Raw genomic sequence first — 18347 nt, 5'->3', positions numbered from 1 at the left:
AAAGGCTTCTTGGAAAAAGAGAATACTGGTAAGCATGATTCTCACTGAGGGTGTGGGTACATTATCAGGTAAGTCAGTTTATAAGAAAACACACATAATTTCGGTGAATACAGCAAGTTTATTCAGAACAACAAAATATTAGGACGGGTTGTTTCGGAGAATTTGAACAATTCATCAAATTTCAACGTTCATTTTCGGGTTCTGTGAAAGTCCTATTCAAGTTCTGTTATTATATCATTGTAGGCTAGTTGCTTGACAAAACTGAAATAAAAACAAAACTTGAAAAAATCATTCACAGAACTTGAAAATGAACTTTGAAATTTGATGAATTGTTCAAATTCCCCGAAACAACCCGTCCTTAGAGTTATTAAAAATTATCAAGAGATAAGGGGAAAAGAATTCAATCGTAGGGGAGGGTTTCACATACCCTGGAACGTCTGCCGTTCCTGCCTAAACTGAAAACTATATTGACTCGTAATTTTAATAATCTGAAATAGTGACGGAGAACTGTTGGCGTGACCAGGTGGCGCGAGCTGGTCAGCGACCACCTAGCACGCGGGTGGACTGGGCTGTTGGCGGCGTAGAGCAGTTTTCGTAACTACACGTGCGGCTGGTAATGAAGACTGTTGCCGGCATGGAGTAGTTTCCACAATTACTCTTCCGAATGGTGTGATAAAGGCTGGGCTGTTCATACGCCTCTCATCTGCCATCAGGTCACGTGAAATTCAACTGTCCAGTGGACTGGTTAGTGAGGAATGACCACTCCTGCACGTAGGCGAGCATCCTGTTCTTTTTCGTTGCTTTCAGAATCTAGCACTTGGGATACAAGGCGTGCTCTCATACTGCAACCGTTCAAACCGGCTTCCGAAATCTAACTGGCCATCGACCGGGCGCAAATCCGCTCCATCCCTCTGAGCAATCCCGTGAGTCCATGTTCGGCACGTAGGCCAGAGATCATGTCATATCTCTGTTCTGTGATTGGTTATTCAGAAACAAGCGATCCATAACACGGGCATGTGCATAGCATGGTGGTCGAAAAATCCTCAATGCATGTAACAAACAATTCAATGAATAAAGAAACTTTAAAAAAAATATATCACGCAGATGATATTATCCTTCTCGGTCCCTAAGCGGTTTTGTTTTAACCTTTTTAGTATTGTCTGGAAAGGAATGATGCATTTCCACATTTTACCAGGCGTCTACTGGTTTTAACAGGGGGTACTTAAATTTTATTCACACCAAGCGCCGTTTGACTCACTGGCAACTTTGAACCACTAATGGACACGAAAATTTGGGTAAAATAGAATCCAAATAAAAAATTTATTCCCCTTAACCAGTTCTGTGCCATAAACGCGTTCACGCACTCTTCGTTGCTGTGTACGGCAGGCCGGTCATACAAGATTAGTGCGTTTACTCGCCCTTCATTATGCCTTTGTTGCTTGGTTATATCATGTATTTAGAATAATTTAAAATATGTAACAACATAAGAGACATCTACTTGGATGATCGAGAAACCCTTTAATATTACTGACATTACAGAGATCTATCTATACAGTGACCTTACAGTGATCTATCTATACAGTGACCTTACAGTGATCTATCTATACAGTGACCTTACAGTGATCTAATTTTTTGCTAAAAAATTCACGGCCAGCCGTGCATTGCCATAAATTGCAGTATCGTCAACCGGGAGTAGAGCGCACTTGAGGAGAAATATCGCAAAACTGTGCTATTAATATATTATTATAAAAAGATATTATGTATTTACAAAAAAATCTCAGGGATTCTGTAACTGTAATATAAATCAAAGAGAGCAACATGATTCTTACAGAGGGGGACACTTTAACCCATTGGCCTCCGAATTGTTTTGTACCGAAGTTTTAAATCTGCAGTTGTGTACTAAATCTTACATAACTTTTAAACTAAACATGCAAACGAAACATTTTTTTTTTAATTTACTCGTTCATTGAATTAAGGTATGCAAAAAATATATGCAGTTTTTAAAAAAATAATAATAATATGATTAAACGAGGATATAAAAATATTTTTTTTATAAAAACCATTTTTTTTTCTTTTTTTTATAATTGGATTAAGAAAAGTTTTACATTAATCATACTTATGACCATAATATATTTTATTTCAATTTGAGCTGATGTTAGCCGCCCACCACGCATTTTACGAACAAGCTTGTCAATTCCCGAACCACACGCTATTTTAAAAAAAATTCAATGACGTTGAAATATAACAAAATTTCAATTGTATATATCAGGAAAAAACTGTACCAACGGAGTCCTGCCAATTACTACGAAATGAATGCTTAATTATCTACAGAGCGATTGGCATTTAAAATTTTAAACACAGATGTCAATAATGTATCCCTTTTTCGTTTTTAAGCCGACGACACCAGACCCGCCGGGACGGCGTCGTTTGAGGCCAATGGGTTAATCAACTGGCATCAGTTACAATAGGCAGGGTAATACATACAGAATGTTCGGGGGTAAAGTGCGCTAACTTTGAGGGGTGATTCTACATGATAGTAAAAGTAAAAAATATAAATAACTTTTTTCGAAATTCCAACGTTTTAAGGTAGTTTTCAGGTAAAAAATTTGAATTGTTTGTATGGGAAAATAAATATTCTTCTATGGAAAAATATTTTTTTGTGGGAAAAAAAAGTTGGAATTTCGACAAAAGTTATTTTTCTTTTTTACTTCTACCATCATATAGAAGCATCTTCCGAAGTTAGCGCACTTTACCCCCGGACACCCTGTATAATGGTTTTTGGATTTATGTTCCCAATTTCATTTCATATTATAATTTAGTGTAATATAAAATTGTTACCTACTCTTGGATGTATAAAATGGCACATTGTTTAGCTGTAAAGGCTGGTTCAGACTAAGCGAGTAATTTAGTCGAGTGGCGAGTAACTTGCCTATCAACTGACCAAAAAGTGCTCACATTACGGTCAAGTATAGTATATTAGTGAGTTGCGTATTGGAAGATGAACGAGCTACAATGCAAAAAAATAAATAGGTTTAATTAAGCTGATTGTTTATTTTAGATTGATCGGATATTTTAGAAGAGGTGGAAGAAGAAATTAGTGAGATGAAAGTAAAGGAACTATGGACACGAAAATGGATTGATGGAAGAGATAAAGTAGGAGACACAAATTCTCTTTTCAAGGAAATAGCATTAGGATATCGCAAAGTATACCTTTGCAACTTTGAGAATGGGAATGAATTTTACGTAAATGAAAATGAAGTCACAAAAAAACGACAGGATACTCATTTAAGAAGTGCGATTCCCGCATGTGCAAATGGATTAATTTGTTTGTGCTTATACAGCGCGGACTTAACGTTCCGTAGGCACTCATGTTATGAATATAGCGTTACAAACTCTACTTAAACAACCGGTTCGGACTTGTTTAATAGTGAGCAATGAAACGCGGTAGGGGGCGCTACTTACCTGAACTAATGGGCTGACTCGACTAAACCACTGACTAAACTACTCGATTAAATTTATGTAGTTCGGACACGTTCAACTACTTATTACTCGCTACTCAACTAAAATATTAGCCTAGTCCGAACCAGCGTTTAGACTTATGAATCACAGAATTCGTTATAATAACACTACAGTAAAATCTTGAAAACATAACAGTTATTTTTTAGGTTTCATTTCATTGTTAACAATCGCATACACTCAGCTGCTGCAGACATATCTCGATGATGCTTCCCAATCCAAGAGCAATGTGATGAGCAGTCATTGCCTCAGTGATGTTTGGTACGTGAACAAACAGCGTCCTTGAAGGATCAATACGCAAGGAAGTGTAGTATGTATACTCGCATAAATACCTTCAAAATAAAAATAAAAATATGAATTACAAACAAATTCTCTGAAACAACCCGTCCTAACTGTATGGAGACAGAGAGTGGGAGACTGGGGAACCTCCAATCTTGATGAATGGTGTGAGGGGGAAAGGCATTAAAAGGCCCTTTATTGGCGTATCAAGTATCTTAGCGACTAACGCCATACAACTGCGAGGAGGGTCATACACAGGCACACGTCGGCGAAGCCAGTCTCTCGCAATCAGTCGGGCAAGGTTGTTCCCACTCAAGTCGTCGTTACTTTAAACATGGCATCTCTTGAGCCAGACGTTTTGTAACAATGTGTGTGCTTTAGATCAATGCTTCGAACAAAACAGTCAACAAAGAATGACAGAATATAAAAATGACAGCTACAGAAACTTTTTGGACGTGAGATTATGAAAGCATTCTAGTTTGACGTTTCGAGAATTCAACAATGATTGGTGGTAATGCGGGTCTCGCGATTTCAATAGCGATGTGTAACTGTGTGCGATAAGTTGTTTTCAACGTGAGTACACAACATGTGTATCGGATACTTAAAAGAAGGCCCTTATTGAGATATTCTTTTAAAATCAAGAAGAGAAAACTACATATTGTCCTTTTCTAAACAATATTATTAACGGAAAGAAGAGAGAACATTGAATCGGAATACCAGACCAGGTTGGAAGTTCCTTCTCTCTGCAGAATATCATGTTGCGATTTAAGATACCCTTCTACTATGAGATTACATCGCAATAAAAATAACCGAGTAAAACTGATTGGGGAGAGATGAAGGAGGAGAAAACTAGATTGGGAAAACCTGGCTCTTTAGATGTGACACGGCTTTATCGTTTTGCATGCTTTACCATGACTAGGATCCAGATTTGTTATCGTAAAACAGGGGCTCAGACCAATATCTGTATACTTTAACAAGAGAGAACTGCAATAACATCCCGATAATGGTCATGGTAGCGCATAAAAAAGATAAATTCAACATTTAATTCTGAATTTGTTTTTTTCAGTTTATAAATTTACGATGTAAAACTACTGGATTTATTAAAATCATTAGCAAAACTGAGATAAACTAAGAAAGAAAAAAATTACCTCCCAGCATTAGCTGACTCAGTAGCCTGAATGAAGTGTCCAAGTTTGTTGTATTCCTCAACAATATTTGGGATGTTTAGCCCGCATTGTATTTTATCTTCGACTTTTTCACAGCAAAAACTTGTGGCATTTGGTGGACAAATTCCATCACAATCGGGACTCCTGTAATCATGTCCATGAGCGCAAGCTTCTAATTTCAATACCCGAGTTTTGGCCGATACACCAACATGAATAACTAGCTGAAAAAATGATTATTTTGAAATGATAGGAACAGTTTCATTAACCGCTAAGAACCACGCCTGAGTACACTCGGGCGGCTATTATGTGCAAAAATTCCCACTTAAGTCATTGCTCTATTATGGCACAGCACTGACTTAATCACTTGCCACCTCAAAACCGGTTAAGGTCCCAGGCCTGTACTGTAGTCGGTCTTGAGGTAGTATTCAAAACAACTTATGAACACGAAAACGCCACCCGGTCCTATCGTTTACCGACCATACATGCATAATTTTTTAATGTCTGTCTTTGTCATACATGAACACAGTTTGAATTAGAATTTATTGAAAACATAAGAGTGTTTCTTACTTGCCACATTTTATTGTAATTTTGTGAGACCAAAGCAAGTCTAGATGCATTGTAATGTCATTAATTCTACCAATATTTTGGCAACAAGAGATTAATAAATAATATATTATCTAATACTCGTAAAAGTGACAATTTAATAATAAACAAATACCTTAGGTTCGTGTGTTTTCCACAAATTTGGGACCAGTTTATCGACTGCATCATAAACAACGGGAATCTCAACTGCCACTATCTTAATGTTTAGTTTGTTTTCCAAATCATGTTTTAAAAGTTCTTGAACACCGGACCAGCTGGCATTTATCTTGTGCTCACCAAATGGACCAAAACCACTCACAAGAACAACGGGTTTTACAGATATTGGGTTCATGTTTTATGATTATACTATTAAAGAACTTTTACAAAAGAATCATAGTCAAATTGCACAGAGCCTATCCAAAGAGCTGAAAATAAATGTTACACACCGTTTTTAAAACCTTCAAAATATGTTTATCCTTGTTTGATTACATTTGACTCAAGCAAAGGTAAATATTTACCTAACCGCCGCACTTTTAATACTCACATATTATGGAAATTACACTTCGTTTCAACATAATTACTATAAGAAACAACTATTTACGTCGGGAAAGATGGTAAAATATGCATAATTCCATTTTTATTCAATGTTCAAAATTTCCGTTACAAAACTATCCCTTTGTCGTCATTTTGGATTTTTGGCCCAAACAATAGAATAAAGAATATAACGCCTAAACATGCCCTAAACTAAGAATCTAATAATCTATTCTGTGCATACAAATAATTGTTTGTTGTAGCAATTTTTGAGAGTTATTTCCATTATCTGTGCCTAAAAGTGCGACGGTTAGGTAAATATTTACCCAAGCAAATACTGATTATAATATTATTATAGTATTAGTATAGTTGCGTTGCGCAAACAACAGGGAATAAAATACCTCCACAGTTTAACAACAAAAATCCTGTAAAATCTAAAGAATAACATTTAAACCAACATATTAAACAAAAGATAGAATCAGTGGAGTGAATCAGTGAATTCCAAAAACAAATAATAGTCCCTTTAACAGCATAAAAACCTGGTACAATAATACTTAACCTAAAAGTTGAGCGGTCAACTGTAAGTCAACGACTATACCTTAAAAATAAAAGTGAAACCAGCGAATATAATATCACATGAATATAGTGTTAATTAGACATTAATCAAGTGATATGTTATGCGGAAAAAATATCACTTTAAACCGAATCTAATATAATAATAATATTATAATTAATCTACCTACTTAGTGCAGTTAACACCTGTCAAAATATCTCCCGATCTTTAGTTTAAATTGAAGTCATTTAACGTATAAAAAAAAAACTTTAATAGTGAATAATCAAAGTTTAATACATAAAAGAGTGAATTTCAAATAAACAATAATAAAAATTCAAAAACTTTACTCAACAAACCTAACGGTCTTCCGATATCTAATTTGTCAACACCATTGTTTTTCAGTTTAAAATAGTGCAAAAACAAAAAAAAACAACAGTAAAAAATAACCCAAAGGAATTATGGAAAATATTAAAAGAAGTCACATACACACAAAAATACAAACAGAAAAATACTATTGAAAATCTAAATATTAACTCCAAAAAATTAGATGTCAATACAAATACAGAAACTATAGCAAATCATGTAAATAACTTCTTTGCAAATATAGGAAAAGTTTTAGCGAACCGTAAATTGCATAACACAAACACACTAACACAAACAAATAGATCAAATATCAATAAAAAACCGACACAACACAGATTTACAATAAAAACAACCTCGGAAGAGGAAATTAACAAAATAATAAACACATTAAAAAACCGAATTGCTCCTGGATTAGATGAGATAACAACGGATTGCATTAAGATATTAAAAAATGAAATTTTGAAACCTATAACACACTTAATCAACCTTAGTATAACACACTCCTGCTTTCCTAGTACTCTTAAAAAAGGACTAGTTATCCCCATTTATAAATCCGGAGACAAAATGGAAATAACTAACTATAGACCAATCACTCTGTTAAACTCGCTATCAAAGATTTTCGAAAGAGTATTAAAAAACCAAATTATAAAATACCTTGAAGAAAACAAATTAATCTCGGATAACCAATATGGATTTAGAGACAAAATAGGCACAAAAGAAGCTTTAGCATGTACAGTAGATTATATACATAGCAACTTAGATCAAGGGTACAAATGCATAGCGATATATCTAGATTTAGCTAAAGCCTTTGACTCAATCTGCCACAATTCACTTTTTAAAAAATTAGAAAACATGGGTATCAAAGGCAAGGAACTTCAACTATTTAAAAGTTATATGAGTAACAGAACTCAACAAGTCAAAATTAACAACCATACTAGTAAACCACTGCCGATTACATATGGAGTTCCACAAGGAAGCATAATAGGGCCCGTTCTTTTTACTATTTACATAAATGAACTTTGCAGCATGAAAATAGACGGTGAAATAGTTAGCTATGCTGATGACACAGTTTTACTTTTCAAATCTAAGAATTGGAATAATGTATATAACATAGCGAATTTGGGAATCTCGCAAGTGAAAACATGGCTAGACTCAAACATACTTACACTTAACATATCAAAGACAAAATTCACAACATACAGTATAAATAGCACGGGACAGCCAAAAAACAATACAAACACCATAAAAATACACGAATGTTTAAACACCAACATCTGCGATTGCCCTCCTCTAGAAAAAACAGAACAAATAAAGTATCTAGGAATCGTAATTGACCATAACCTTAGATGGATACCTCACATCAAACATATCACAAATAAACTTCTCAAAACAATCCACATTTTCCTTAACATAAGAAACATATATAAAATAAAACAATTGAAAACAATATATTTTGCACTCTGCCAATCAATAATAGAATATGGAATTATTGCTTGGGGAGGAGCAACAAACTCGGCTATCAATTACATAGAAACCGCACAGAAAACGATCTTAAAGGTAATACTAAAAAAACATAGACTGACCGATACAGACCAAATATTCAACAGCTGTGACGTACTAGATATACGCCAATTATACGTTAAAACACTACTAAACTACATTTTTAACAAAAAAAATAAATTTCAACATACACAAAATAACACTAACAGACCAGTTAGACAAGCGTACAAAGAAAACATTAAAACTCCAACAGTAAATTCAACATTTGGACAAAGACACTACCAATACCATGCTATAAAAGCTTTCAACAGTCTAAAAATTGAAATTAAAATTGAGGAAAATAAAAATAAATTCACACACAAAATTACAAAATGGATTAAACAACAAAAAAGACAATATTACCAAAATGTCATAGCATAAAATAAAAATAAAACCTACACGTAACACACAAAACCAACATAAACACACATCACTCACAAACACACAAGATTATTTTCATTGTATTATTTTTTTAATTTTAAATGTATTATTATGTATTTTTATTTTTAATTTTAAATTTATTATCTTCTTTTCAAATTTACTATCTTCTCTTTAAATGTAATATGTAGATAAGATTTTCATATTATAAAATGAAGGCCTCAGCACGGGCAAACCACCCAGTGAGGCCTACATTACTGGAAAACATAAATTGTAACAAAATAATGTACCAAATAAAAAAAAAAAAAAAAAAAAAAATATTATATCACCCCATCATTGCATACGGCCCATCAAAAACGACAGACAACAATGAAATTTTTTTGCGAATTTTTAATAAATTTAAGGATAATATCAATAAGTTCAACTTTTTGATAAAACTATAATCTGTTGCAAGTGTATATGTAATAGTGCATAGTACTTGTAAGTTGAAATATAAGATATTTATTGTATTAACATTAAAAGAGGTAGGTCAGCAGCATAATCAACCACTGATATAAATTGATACATAAATATAACACTCACTATATTAATACATTGATAACAACAAACTGTCAATGTGTCAAACATTAAACCATAGATATACCTGGATATACCTGAATCAAACTGTCAACAGAACAACGTAAACCAGTGTTGTCAGATGCATGGTTTTAATGTTTCTACGTTTGTATTTTTTATATCACGATCACGATGGTTTTAAAAGAAAAACCATGTTTAATGCTGCGTATAAACGCCTCCTTTCTATCATAGACCTAATAAGTCCTGAACGGAACCACTCGATAAATATTCGAAGCTGCGGGGTGAGGGGGAAGATGTACGAAAAATTCCAAAACCTATTTAAATTTTTTAATGACATATCCATCCCCTGTTTCATCAAATACCCAAAAAAATCATAAGCCGTTATAATTGGATTGGCAATAATAAGCCCTTATAATTGGCAGCGACGGAAGCGTGGGTTTGCGTTGCGTGTGACAGTGTGTTTCTAAAGCATCTATTTCCATAGAAAATGTTTGGATTGTAATATCGTAATGCGTTGCTTATGTAGCGTAGCGATGGGCGGAATCGATGAATCATCGATGGTTTACTCGATCTTTTTTACCATTCGAAATATCTCGATTCATTGTCAGAATTAATTCGAATGCAACTCCGAGACAATCGTTTTGAAACGTCATCGAAAGTCGTCGCTGTGATTAGTCAGAAATAATCGATGCCAGCCAAGCGTTGTGATTGGTCAGAATTAATTCGAATGCACGGTCCGAAATAATCGTTTTCAAATGTCATCGAAAGTGGAATCGAGACAATCGCTCTGAAATGTCAGAAATCATTCGAATGTTCAGTCCGAGACAATCGTTTTCAAACAGTCAGAATTCGCTCGAAAACGCAAATCGATTCTCACATTCGAGAGGTTATATTTCGAAATGTCAAAATATCTCAGATTGCTTGACAAACGAAATATTTTATAAGTACATTGTTGGCTGCCTACTGAAGCATGTTGATGTTATAATCAACCTCGTGTGTGAATTGTAAATTATGAATTAATACTTTTAGGTGACTTATTTACAGTACCTGTCTTATCCACCTAAATAACGTAAAGAAATGTGGTGATATGCAAGTACTGCAAAAGCAGTGGCAGCAAACGCAACCGTTCTGCGATGTGAAAGACAGTTGACATTCAATTAGAACGCCAGTTAAAATACAAGCTATTTCGGCAAGATGTCAAATATTAAACTCAGAGATTCAAAGGTGGATCTCCGAGGGCTGGCTCAGGCCATGGAAGGGAAGCTCCGGTGGTATCCTTCCTTTAATGGTTGTGATCCAAAAGAACAAGGGAAAAGTACGTCCTGTCTTGGATTATCGTGAACTCAACGAGAGTGTTCAGTGCCATACTGGTGAGGATGTAGCAGTGTGTGATGAGACACTTCGGAAGTGGAGGAAGCTACGTGAACCTCTAAAGTTGCTTGATCTCCAATCAGCATATTTACAAGTGCACATTGAGGAAAAACTTTGGAAGTACCAACTCATTAAGTATAAAGGCAAAACATACTGCTTGACAAGATTAGGTTTTGGGTTAAAGTGTGGTCCCAAAATCATGACACGGATTGTAAACGAGGTGCTCTCGCTTGACGAAAGGGTGCGACGGGGCACAGATAGCTACATCGATGACATTATAGTGAATGAAAACATAATATCAGCTGAAGAGGTTGCGGCACACTTGCATACTTACGGTCTCGTAACTAAGCCTCCCGAGAAGCTGGAGGGCGCAAGAGTGCTCGGATTGCGTATTGAACGTGATAAGGTCGGACGTCTTATCTTCAGAAGAGGCAATGACATTCCCATAATGCAAGAAGGATCGCACCTGAGTAGAAGGGAATTATTTTCGATCTGTGGCAAGCTGACTGGGCACTATCGTGTGTGTGGATGGTTAGGGACAGCCTGCAGCTTCATGAAGAGAGAGTGTCAAGGCCAGGCATGGGATGATTACGTTGGCGACAGGGCCCAACAAATGGCTGAAGAGCTTCTGGTGAGAGTGAGAATTGTCGATCCTGTAAAAGGGGAGTGGCTAGTGCCTGAATCATTGGGTGATGCCAGAGTTTATTGTGATGCAAGTAATCTGGCCCTTGGAGTTAGCTTGGAAATTGAGGGAAGAACTGTTGAAGACGCCGCATGGCTGCGTAAGACAACCGATGTAGCGCATATTAACATAGCGGAGCTAGATGCTGTCCTGAAGGGATTAAACCTAGCTCTCAAGTGGAATCTTCAAGTTGTGGAAATAATTACAGATTCGGCAACGGTTTTGTGCTGGGTGAGATCTACACTTACCGGGAGTAGTCGTGTAAAAGTTTCTGGCATGTCAGAGATGCTCGTCAAGCGGCGTCTGGGATTGGTGAAGGAGATCGTAGAAGAATTTGATCTCACATTGTCGATCACCCTTGTAGTCTTGTAAAAATAAAGCCGATGTACTTACTAGGGTCTGCAAGGCCTGGGTAAAGAGTAGCCATGACAGGAAACGTCATGAAAGAGACTTACAATCTTCAGAGTATGAAGAGAGGTTGGAGATACTTGAAAAAGAAACTGGAGAGCAAACATGTGCTTTAAGCGTAGAAGCTTTACATGCTCAGCATCATTTTGGAGTAGAGCGAACGCTTCATCTTGCCCGGCTGGTTGATCCCGAGGTGAGAAGAGAGGACGTCGATAGATGCGTACGTAACTGCATACAATGCAGGACAATTGACCCACCACCGTCAACCCATGAAGCGGGTAACCTCAATGTTGCAACAAATTGGAGTCGCTTGGCAGTTGATGTCACTCATTTCGGTAGGAAATGTTTCTTCACACTCATCGATTGCGGGCCAAGTAGATTTGCTGTGTGGCGGGAAATCGAATCAGAGAACGCAGTTTCGATTGTCAAAAATCTGGAAGAAGTGTTTCGGGAAAGAGGCCCGCCCAGTGAAGTTCTCATGGACAATAGTACTGCGTTTCGTTCCTATAGTGTTGCAGATATGTGTAAGAGATGGAATGTACGTCAAAGATTTCGCGCGGCATACCGTCCAGCAGGAAATGGTATAATTGAACGACATCATCGAACAATAAAGAGAACTGCTGCCAGAAGTGGAAGCGATCCTCTGCAGGCAGTATTTTGGTATAATTTGGCTGCGAAGAGTCAGAAGGATGAGGGTGTTGCGCCTTCCAGCTCGGTTCACACTTATTCATGGAGGCACCCTTCTGCGCAAGTGAATATAGAAGAGGAAGTATCGACTGAGTTTGAAGTGGGCGATGTCGTTGCGGTCAAACCAGTAGACAAAAGATGCACATCACGCTGGAGGCAAGGAAGGGTGACAGGACTTAATTCAGTCAACAATATCATAGTTGATGGTGTACCAAGACATGTGCTTGACCTGCGGAAGATGCCTGACAGAGAACGAACTGAGTCTGAAGAGAGATGCGAGGAATTGGCCGCAAGTCCCACCGTAAATCTTCTCGATGTGTTTGAAGAGGATAGTGAAGAAGAAGGAGAGACCAGTACAGAAGGACGACCCACTAGGGTGCGAAGGCCTCCGGGCTGGTTAAGTCAATTTGTACAGTGATGACGACATCAGGAGGGCGTGTGGTGATATGCAAGTACTGCAAAAGCAGTGGCAGCAAACGCAACCGTTCTGCGATGTGAAAGACAGTTGACATTCAATTAGAACGCCAGTTAGAATACAAGAAATTCAGAAAATATTTTTCTTTGTACTTAAAAAACTTGTATAATAATTTATTTTAATTGTACGTATGTAGATATTCGAATCTTATTAATTATTTATAAAAATGTTAATTGCATATGCATACATATTTGAAATTCGTGGCTAACAGGAATAATACTAATGTTGCTAGCAGACAACAAGGGAATCATTGCCAGGAATGAAAATTGAAATTTCGCTAGTACCTGCTTACCAAAAATAATGCCATACTAATGAAAATAAATTACAACCGGAATATGCAAACAATTTTTTTTACGATAGGAATAGTCTTGATATTCGAGTTTCTATTATCGAATCCTACCCCCCCCCCCCGACGGAAATTTTTTTGCCCCTGTCCGTAGCTATTGCTCCCGCACTCCGAGCGATTCATTCGAATGGATCATTCGATTCTTTTGATGTTTCGTTTAAAAAAAATCGATTATATAAATATTTCGATCATTCCCATCACTAATGTAGCGTACATCGACTTGTCACACGTAACTAGCGATAGGCACAATCACACAATCGATGATTTACTTGATCTTATTGATCATCGACTTATTTCGGTTTATTATCATGGACAAATCGATTCTTTCAAAAATCATCACACAGTCCGAGACAATCGTTTGGAAAATTATTCGAAATCACAGCCGTCACGTCATTGCTCAGAATTCACTAGAAAACGTAAATCGATTTCCAACACTGAGAACCGTAAAAATATCTCGGATTGCTTAACAAACTAGATATTATTCCCGTTGGACATTGTGTTCAGTACTACCTAATATGATTTGATATCTACTGGGAACTGGGATAACACAATTATGTTCCGCTAATTGTCAAATGTTTAATTAGGATATTATCTACCAGCCGGAGAAGCTACGAGTTAATTTATTATGTATTAACAATTAATTTATACGACCGGTCAGTGGCTGAGTTGGTATCGCTTTTGGGTCCCACCCAGACGTAGTGTATTCAATTTCTCGGCTGGCCAAGTCCTTCATCACAACACAAGCAACATTTTCCGCTTACTGTGGTCGTAGTAGGAGATTTTCAAATATTGTCAGGTTATTCGTAGCCAGGGAAAGTTTGTCTTTCTTTTTAAAAATAAAATTAAATAAATATTTTTTGTTGGGATTTACGACGTCCGTGCATGTAGTGTGTGTAAAAAATGGCATTCTGACATATGATAAGCTGGGAAGGTTATTGATAAACATAAATTGATCATTTTTATAGTACCGTATTTGTGAAAAACACCTTGAAAGCGCTCCATAAAGAATCTTAAGGTTGAATCATAGACTAAATTAGACTAGACACGTTATATCCATTGAAAAATGACCCCAACACAATTTTGGTTTGGTTCACGTGCACATTTATGAAAAGGCCCACGCATTGTGTCGCAATGCGAAATGGGCACTGTGCATTGCGTTTTGCCTTTTGTTGGTCTAGAGTTTACTTATTTTGCTTCCCAGCTATGGCTGGGCAAGTTCATTTTTTCAATCATAAAAATTACCCAGTTCCAAATATTTTAGATTGTACCTATCGCGGACTTTATTTAAGAAAATGTAATCAGCTATCTGAATACAAAAATATATCAGTACCTTACAGATCGATTGAGGGCAGCGTATTAACAAATGTGAAAAATTCAACGAGATTAGATTTATTTCCGGAAAATTTGTGGCGTCACATGCATAACACACCTCCAAGTGATTCGACCAATAGGGTGATTCATGTTAATTATTATCACGTGATGAGCATACGAAAATCACGCAACCAACGCGTGATACTTATGGATGTATTAGTCGTCTAGCGTTGACACGCGCGACAGATCAAGTGTGTGTGATTTATTTGGTCGGTGCATTTTGCTAATCAGGGTTGTATTAAGTCGTCATTGCCTTTCGGGTAATAACTGCTTCGCCTTTTCGATTTTTTGCAGAAGAATTAATAGAAATAAAATTGCGTCATTTAATTAGTTTATTTATTTTTTGTGTATTTTCGCTTAGGTTTCCACATAAACCGGAAAAAATGGAGAAATGGTTAGAAGCAATCCGCATTCAATTATGTGACAATAACTGGGTACCATCAGCAGGAAACCGCGTTTGTTCTAATAATTTTCACGCCAAACATATTTATCTAACTGCAAGCGGCCTCCGACGTGTAGACTGCAAAGCTTTGCCTGTTATTCCGGTAATTATTTGGTTTGATTTTTGTGTGAAAACTTAAGCAAGTTTATTATGGATTGATCAGGTTTTAATTGATAATGTCGTTGTTTATTGGACTGTAGCTGTCCACCATGGCCACAGGTCCTGCGAAAAGAGATACCGTCATTGTTTCTTCTCGAACAGGACTGGTTCTCGATCCTGCTGAAACTTCTTCTGTAATAGACAAGCCGGTTGTTCCTCTACCAGAATTGCAACAACCGATGTGCGTGAATGCCGTAAATAATACGTAAAATTCTATTTAACGGGTGTAAATAAATAAATAAGTATGTATTGTAATCATGTAACCTCCACCCCCCCCCCTTACCCCTCTCCCATACGCTCCCTGAAGCTCTGTCCTCATCATTGCTGCTTATTCATTTGCGAACCGGAACGCGAGCCGAACTACGAATTATGGGAAAGGAACGAAGCAACCTTATATTTCTTAATAAGTCGTGGTTCAGCTCGCTTGTGAACACGCAACATTATATGATTTATCTCTCTCTTTATGTTAATCTTACATTATGTTTAATGAAAAGTCGTTTAGTACTTAGGTTAGTTTTCAATAATGCTATCTTGAAGAAGGTTGATAAACTAGTTGACACAATGTCTCAATTCTAACAAAGTGGTTGAAGACCATAGACATATGAATATTAGTAGACCTGCCCTAAGTGATTAAAAGCGTATTATCCCCACTCCCCATACCGGTTCCATTGAGCCGGCTGGGCTCGCATATGGCCTCAAGTGAAGTTTGAAAACGTGACGTCATCATTCTTGTGCGAACTATGGTCGAGGCATCATCGGTTCATTTTACGAAATAAAACGGCAAAATGTTGACTTGTGATATGAAAACTTGTAAAAATAGATGTGAAAAAGAGAATAAACCCAATTGTCGTATTACATTCCATAAGTAAGCATTATTTTACTTTATTTTAAGCTTATTCACACCGTATTATATGGATCAGTTTTAGAAACATATACTATCACATCTCAATGTAGCGATTCTCAAGTGTGCTCATCGTTGTTTACTGGGGTAAGTAAATTATGAGACATTTGTAAAAGTGTCTTAACTAAATACTCTGAAACTAACTACGACTCTGAAAATAGAAGCTGCCTTACTTTGCCGAATTTGGACTTCGCAAATTAGTTCATAACGTGGCGAGTAATTTGCGCTCCCATGTAGAAATGTCTATTCATTCAAAAGCAGATTTTACTTTTAAGAACTAAATGGTGATATTATAATGCGAGATGCCTATTTACTGTCAGATTGATTTATTGACGAATCACAGTCAGCCTTACCCCCTTCGTTCTTCAACAGTTGATTTTACCCCTCGCCATTAGCTTCTCGTCTATTAATTCCTATGTCTGTGTTGAAGACAAAATAATTTAATTAATTTAATGATAGTAGTATAATTATTTTTTGCTACGTAGTGTTGTTCTAGTCTCTATAATTTTTATGTTACTGTTGAACGTTTTACTAATATTATTTTATATTCATCAGCTTTAATTATTTTGTATAATTTTAGATAGCTTACTAGATATATTCTGTATTAAAATGCATGCAAAAGCCCCACTGGGAATAAAACCAAAGAAAATAAAATGATGTCAAGTCACAAAGTGATTGCTTTCTTCAATAATTATATACCATTCTATATAAATACTATGGTAAATTAAAAAAAAACCTATGCACAATAATAAAAATATAAACGTTTTTGGTTCTATAGGACCTGTATAAAATTCAAAAACACAAATAAAATAAATTAAAATCATTTTGTGTTTTTTATCAATTCTTTTCCTGATTCAGCCCTTATTCAGCACATAAAATTTGCTGTAAGTGTTAGTTTCTTTTTGGCTTTATGTCCATATTACAACACCTCTGACAACAAATTCTCCGTGGTTTCGCTTACGAGTTTGAACGGTTGTACAAAGAGTATAAACAGAGTTGGGTTGTTAAGTTCATCTCCATATTTCTGACGTACGCGCTATGTGGGGTCATTTTTAAAATGGATTTAATATAGACAGGGCTAATCTAGTATAATACATCAATGGGTTGAATGTATTTTAAGGTTATGTATGTATTTTCTGGGAATGACTCTTCACTGCAGTCAGTGATTATAGTCAGTGATAAGTCAGTGACATAAATGAACCACAGTCAGTGAGTAGATGGTGAGTAGCGTTATATCAATGGGCGTGCTCAAACATGGTTTGAGGCAATTTTTTGTCCTATTTGTAACGTCAAACACACAAAGTATGTACATACAGGGTGCGGCAGAGAGGACGGACGGTTTTAAAAAAATCATAAAATAGTTAATTTTTACTCAAAAACAAATTTATTGATGGATTCAGGTTCACGAGGAAATAGCATTTGAAACAGTCAAGTGTGGAAAATCACATCAGGTATGTGGAGTTGAAGTTCGCTTAGACTCTCTCCAACATCGCTCTATATCATAGGGGTGAAAGCGGAGATCCATATGCAAAATTCGCCTTACCGAACGATCACTGAGGCGAAGTGCAGCAGCATGTTTCCGGGCAGATCGAGTCGGACTGCGAAGAAAGGCTTGTCGAACGCGTTCAACATTTTCAGGAGTTCGAACTGTTCGCGGAGCTCCTTTTTGTCTTCTGTTGATCAGTTCACCACGCCTGCGAAGTGATTCAACCCAACGAAGGATGGTGTTTCGAGAGGGAACAGCTCTATTCCGATGAATGTTGAAGTGGCGACGAAACTCACGCTGTACGACGGTGACTGACATTATTTCGGACGAAACAATCAAAGGCGAAAACGCGGTGCTCCACCGTCCACGGCTCCATGACGACAACTGGTAAAATAATGCTAGGAACTAACGAGTCAAGCGGCACCCTCCCCCCCCCCCACCTCTCTCGTAGACGGAGGGGGAGAGTACTACCCATAGACATATGAATATTAGTAGACCTGCCCTAAGTGATTAAAAGCGTATTATTCCCCACTCCC

The 18347-nt window shown here is 36.7% G+C and overlaps 1 protein-coding gene across 4 annotated transcripts; it reads right to left on the bottom strand.

Annotated features, from left to right (window-relative positions):
• Positions 1-108: 108 nt before the first annotated feature.
• Positions 109-9539, bottom strand: LOC149424447 (pyroglutamyl-peptidase 1-like). 4 transcript variants are annotated; one of them, XM_089631360.1, is made up of 4 exons: positions 9490-9539; positions 5680-5968; positions 4944-5182; positions 109-3848 (listed from the first exon to the last, which is right to left on the bottom strand). In XM_089631360.1, exons 2-4 carry the CDS (start codon positions 5893-5895, stop codon positions 3680-3682), a joined length of 624 nt encoding a protein of 207 aa, XP_089487486.1. In that variant the 5' UTR covers positions 5896-5968; positions 9490-9539; the 3' UTR covers positions 109-3679. The 4 variants fall into 4 exon arrangements, with proteins under 4 accessions (XP_089487486.1, XP_089487487.1, XP_089487489.1 ...); XM_089631361.1 differs by having other exon boundaries at positions 9422-9518; XM_089631363.1 differs by lacking the exon at positions 9490-9539 and adding an exon at positions 9386-9404.
• Positions 9540-18347: the final 8808 nt, after the last annotated feature.

This window comes from Hesperophylax consimilis, chromosome 4 (genome assembly GCF_061612785.1).
Source record: "Hesperophylax consimilis isolate HC1 chromosome 4, BYU_Hcon_1.0, whole genome shotgun sequence".
Lineage (NCBI taxonomy): Eukaryota > Metazoa > Arthropoda > Insecta > Trichoptera > Limnephilidae > Hesperophylax > Hesperophylax consimilis.
The sequence above is the reverse complement of the archived record's forward strand: the minus strand, read 5'-3'. Positions and strand labels throughout refer to the sequence as shown.

Bases quoted from the DNA above. Each gene is read 5' to 3' on its own strand.
- LOC149424447 (XM_089631360.1), bottom strand. From the start codon at position 5,895: ATGAACCCAATATCTGTAAAACCCGTTGTTCTTGTGAGTGGTTTTGGT. The intron at 5,183-5,679 runs GTATTTGTTTAT...TCATTTTTTCAG, and splicing joins GGAAAACACACGAACCTAAG to CTAGTTATTCATGTTGGTGT. The intron at 3,849-4,943 runs GTAATTTTTTTC...TTTATTTTGAAG, and splicing joins GAGTCAGCTAATGCTGGGAG to GTATTTATGCGAGTATACAT.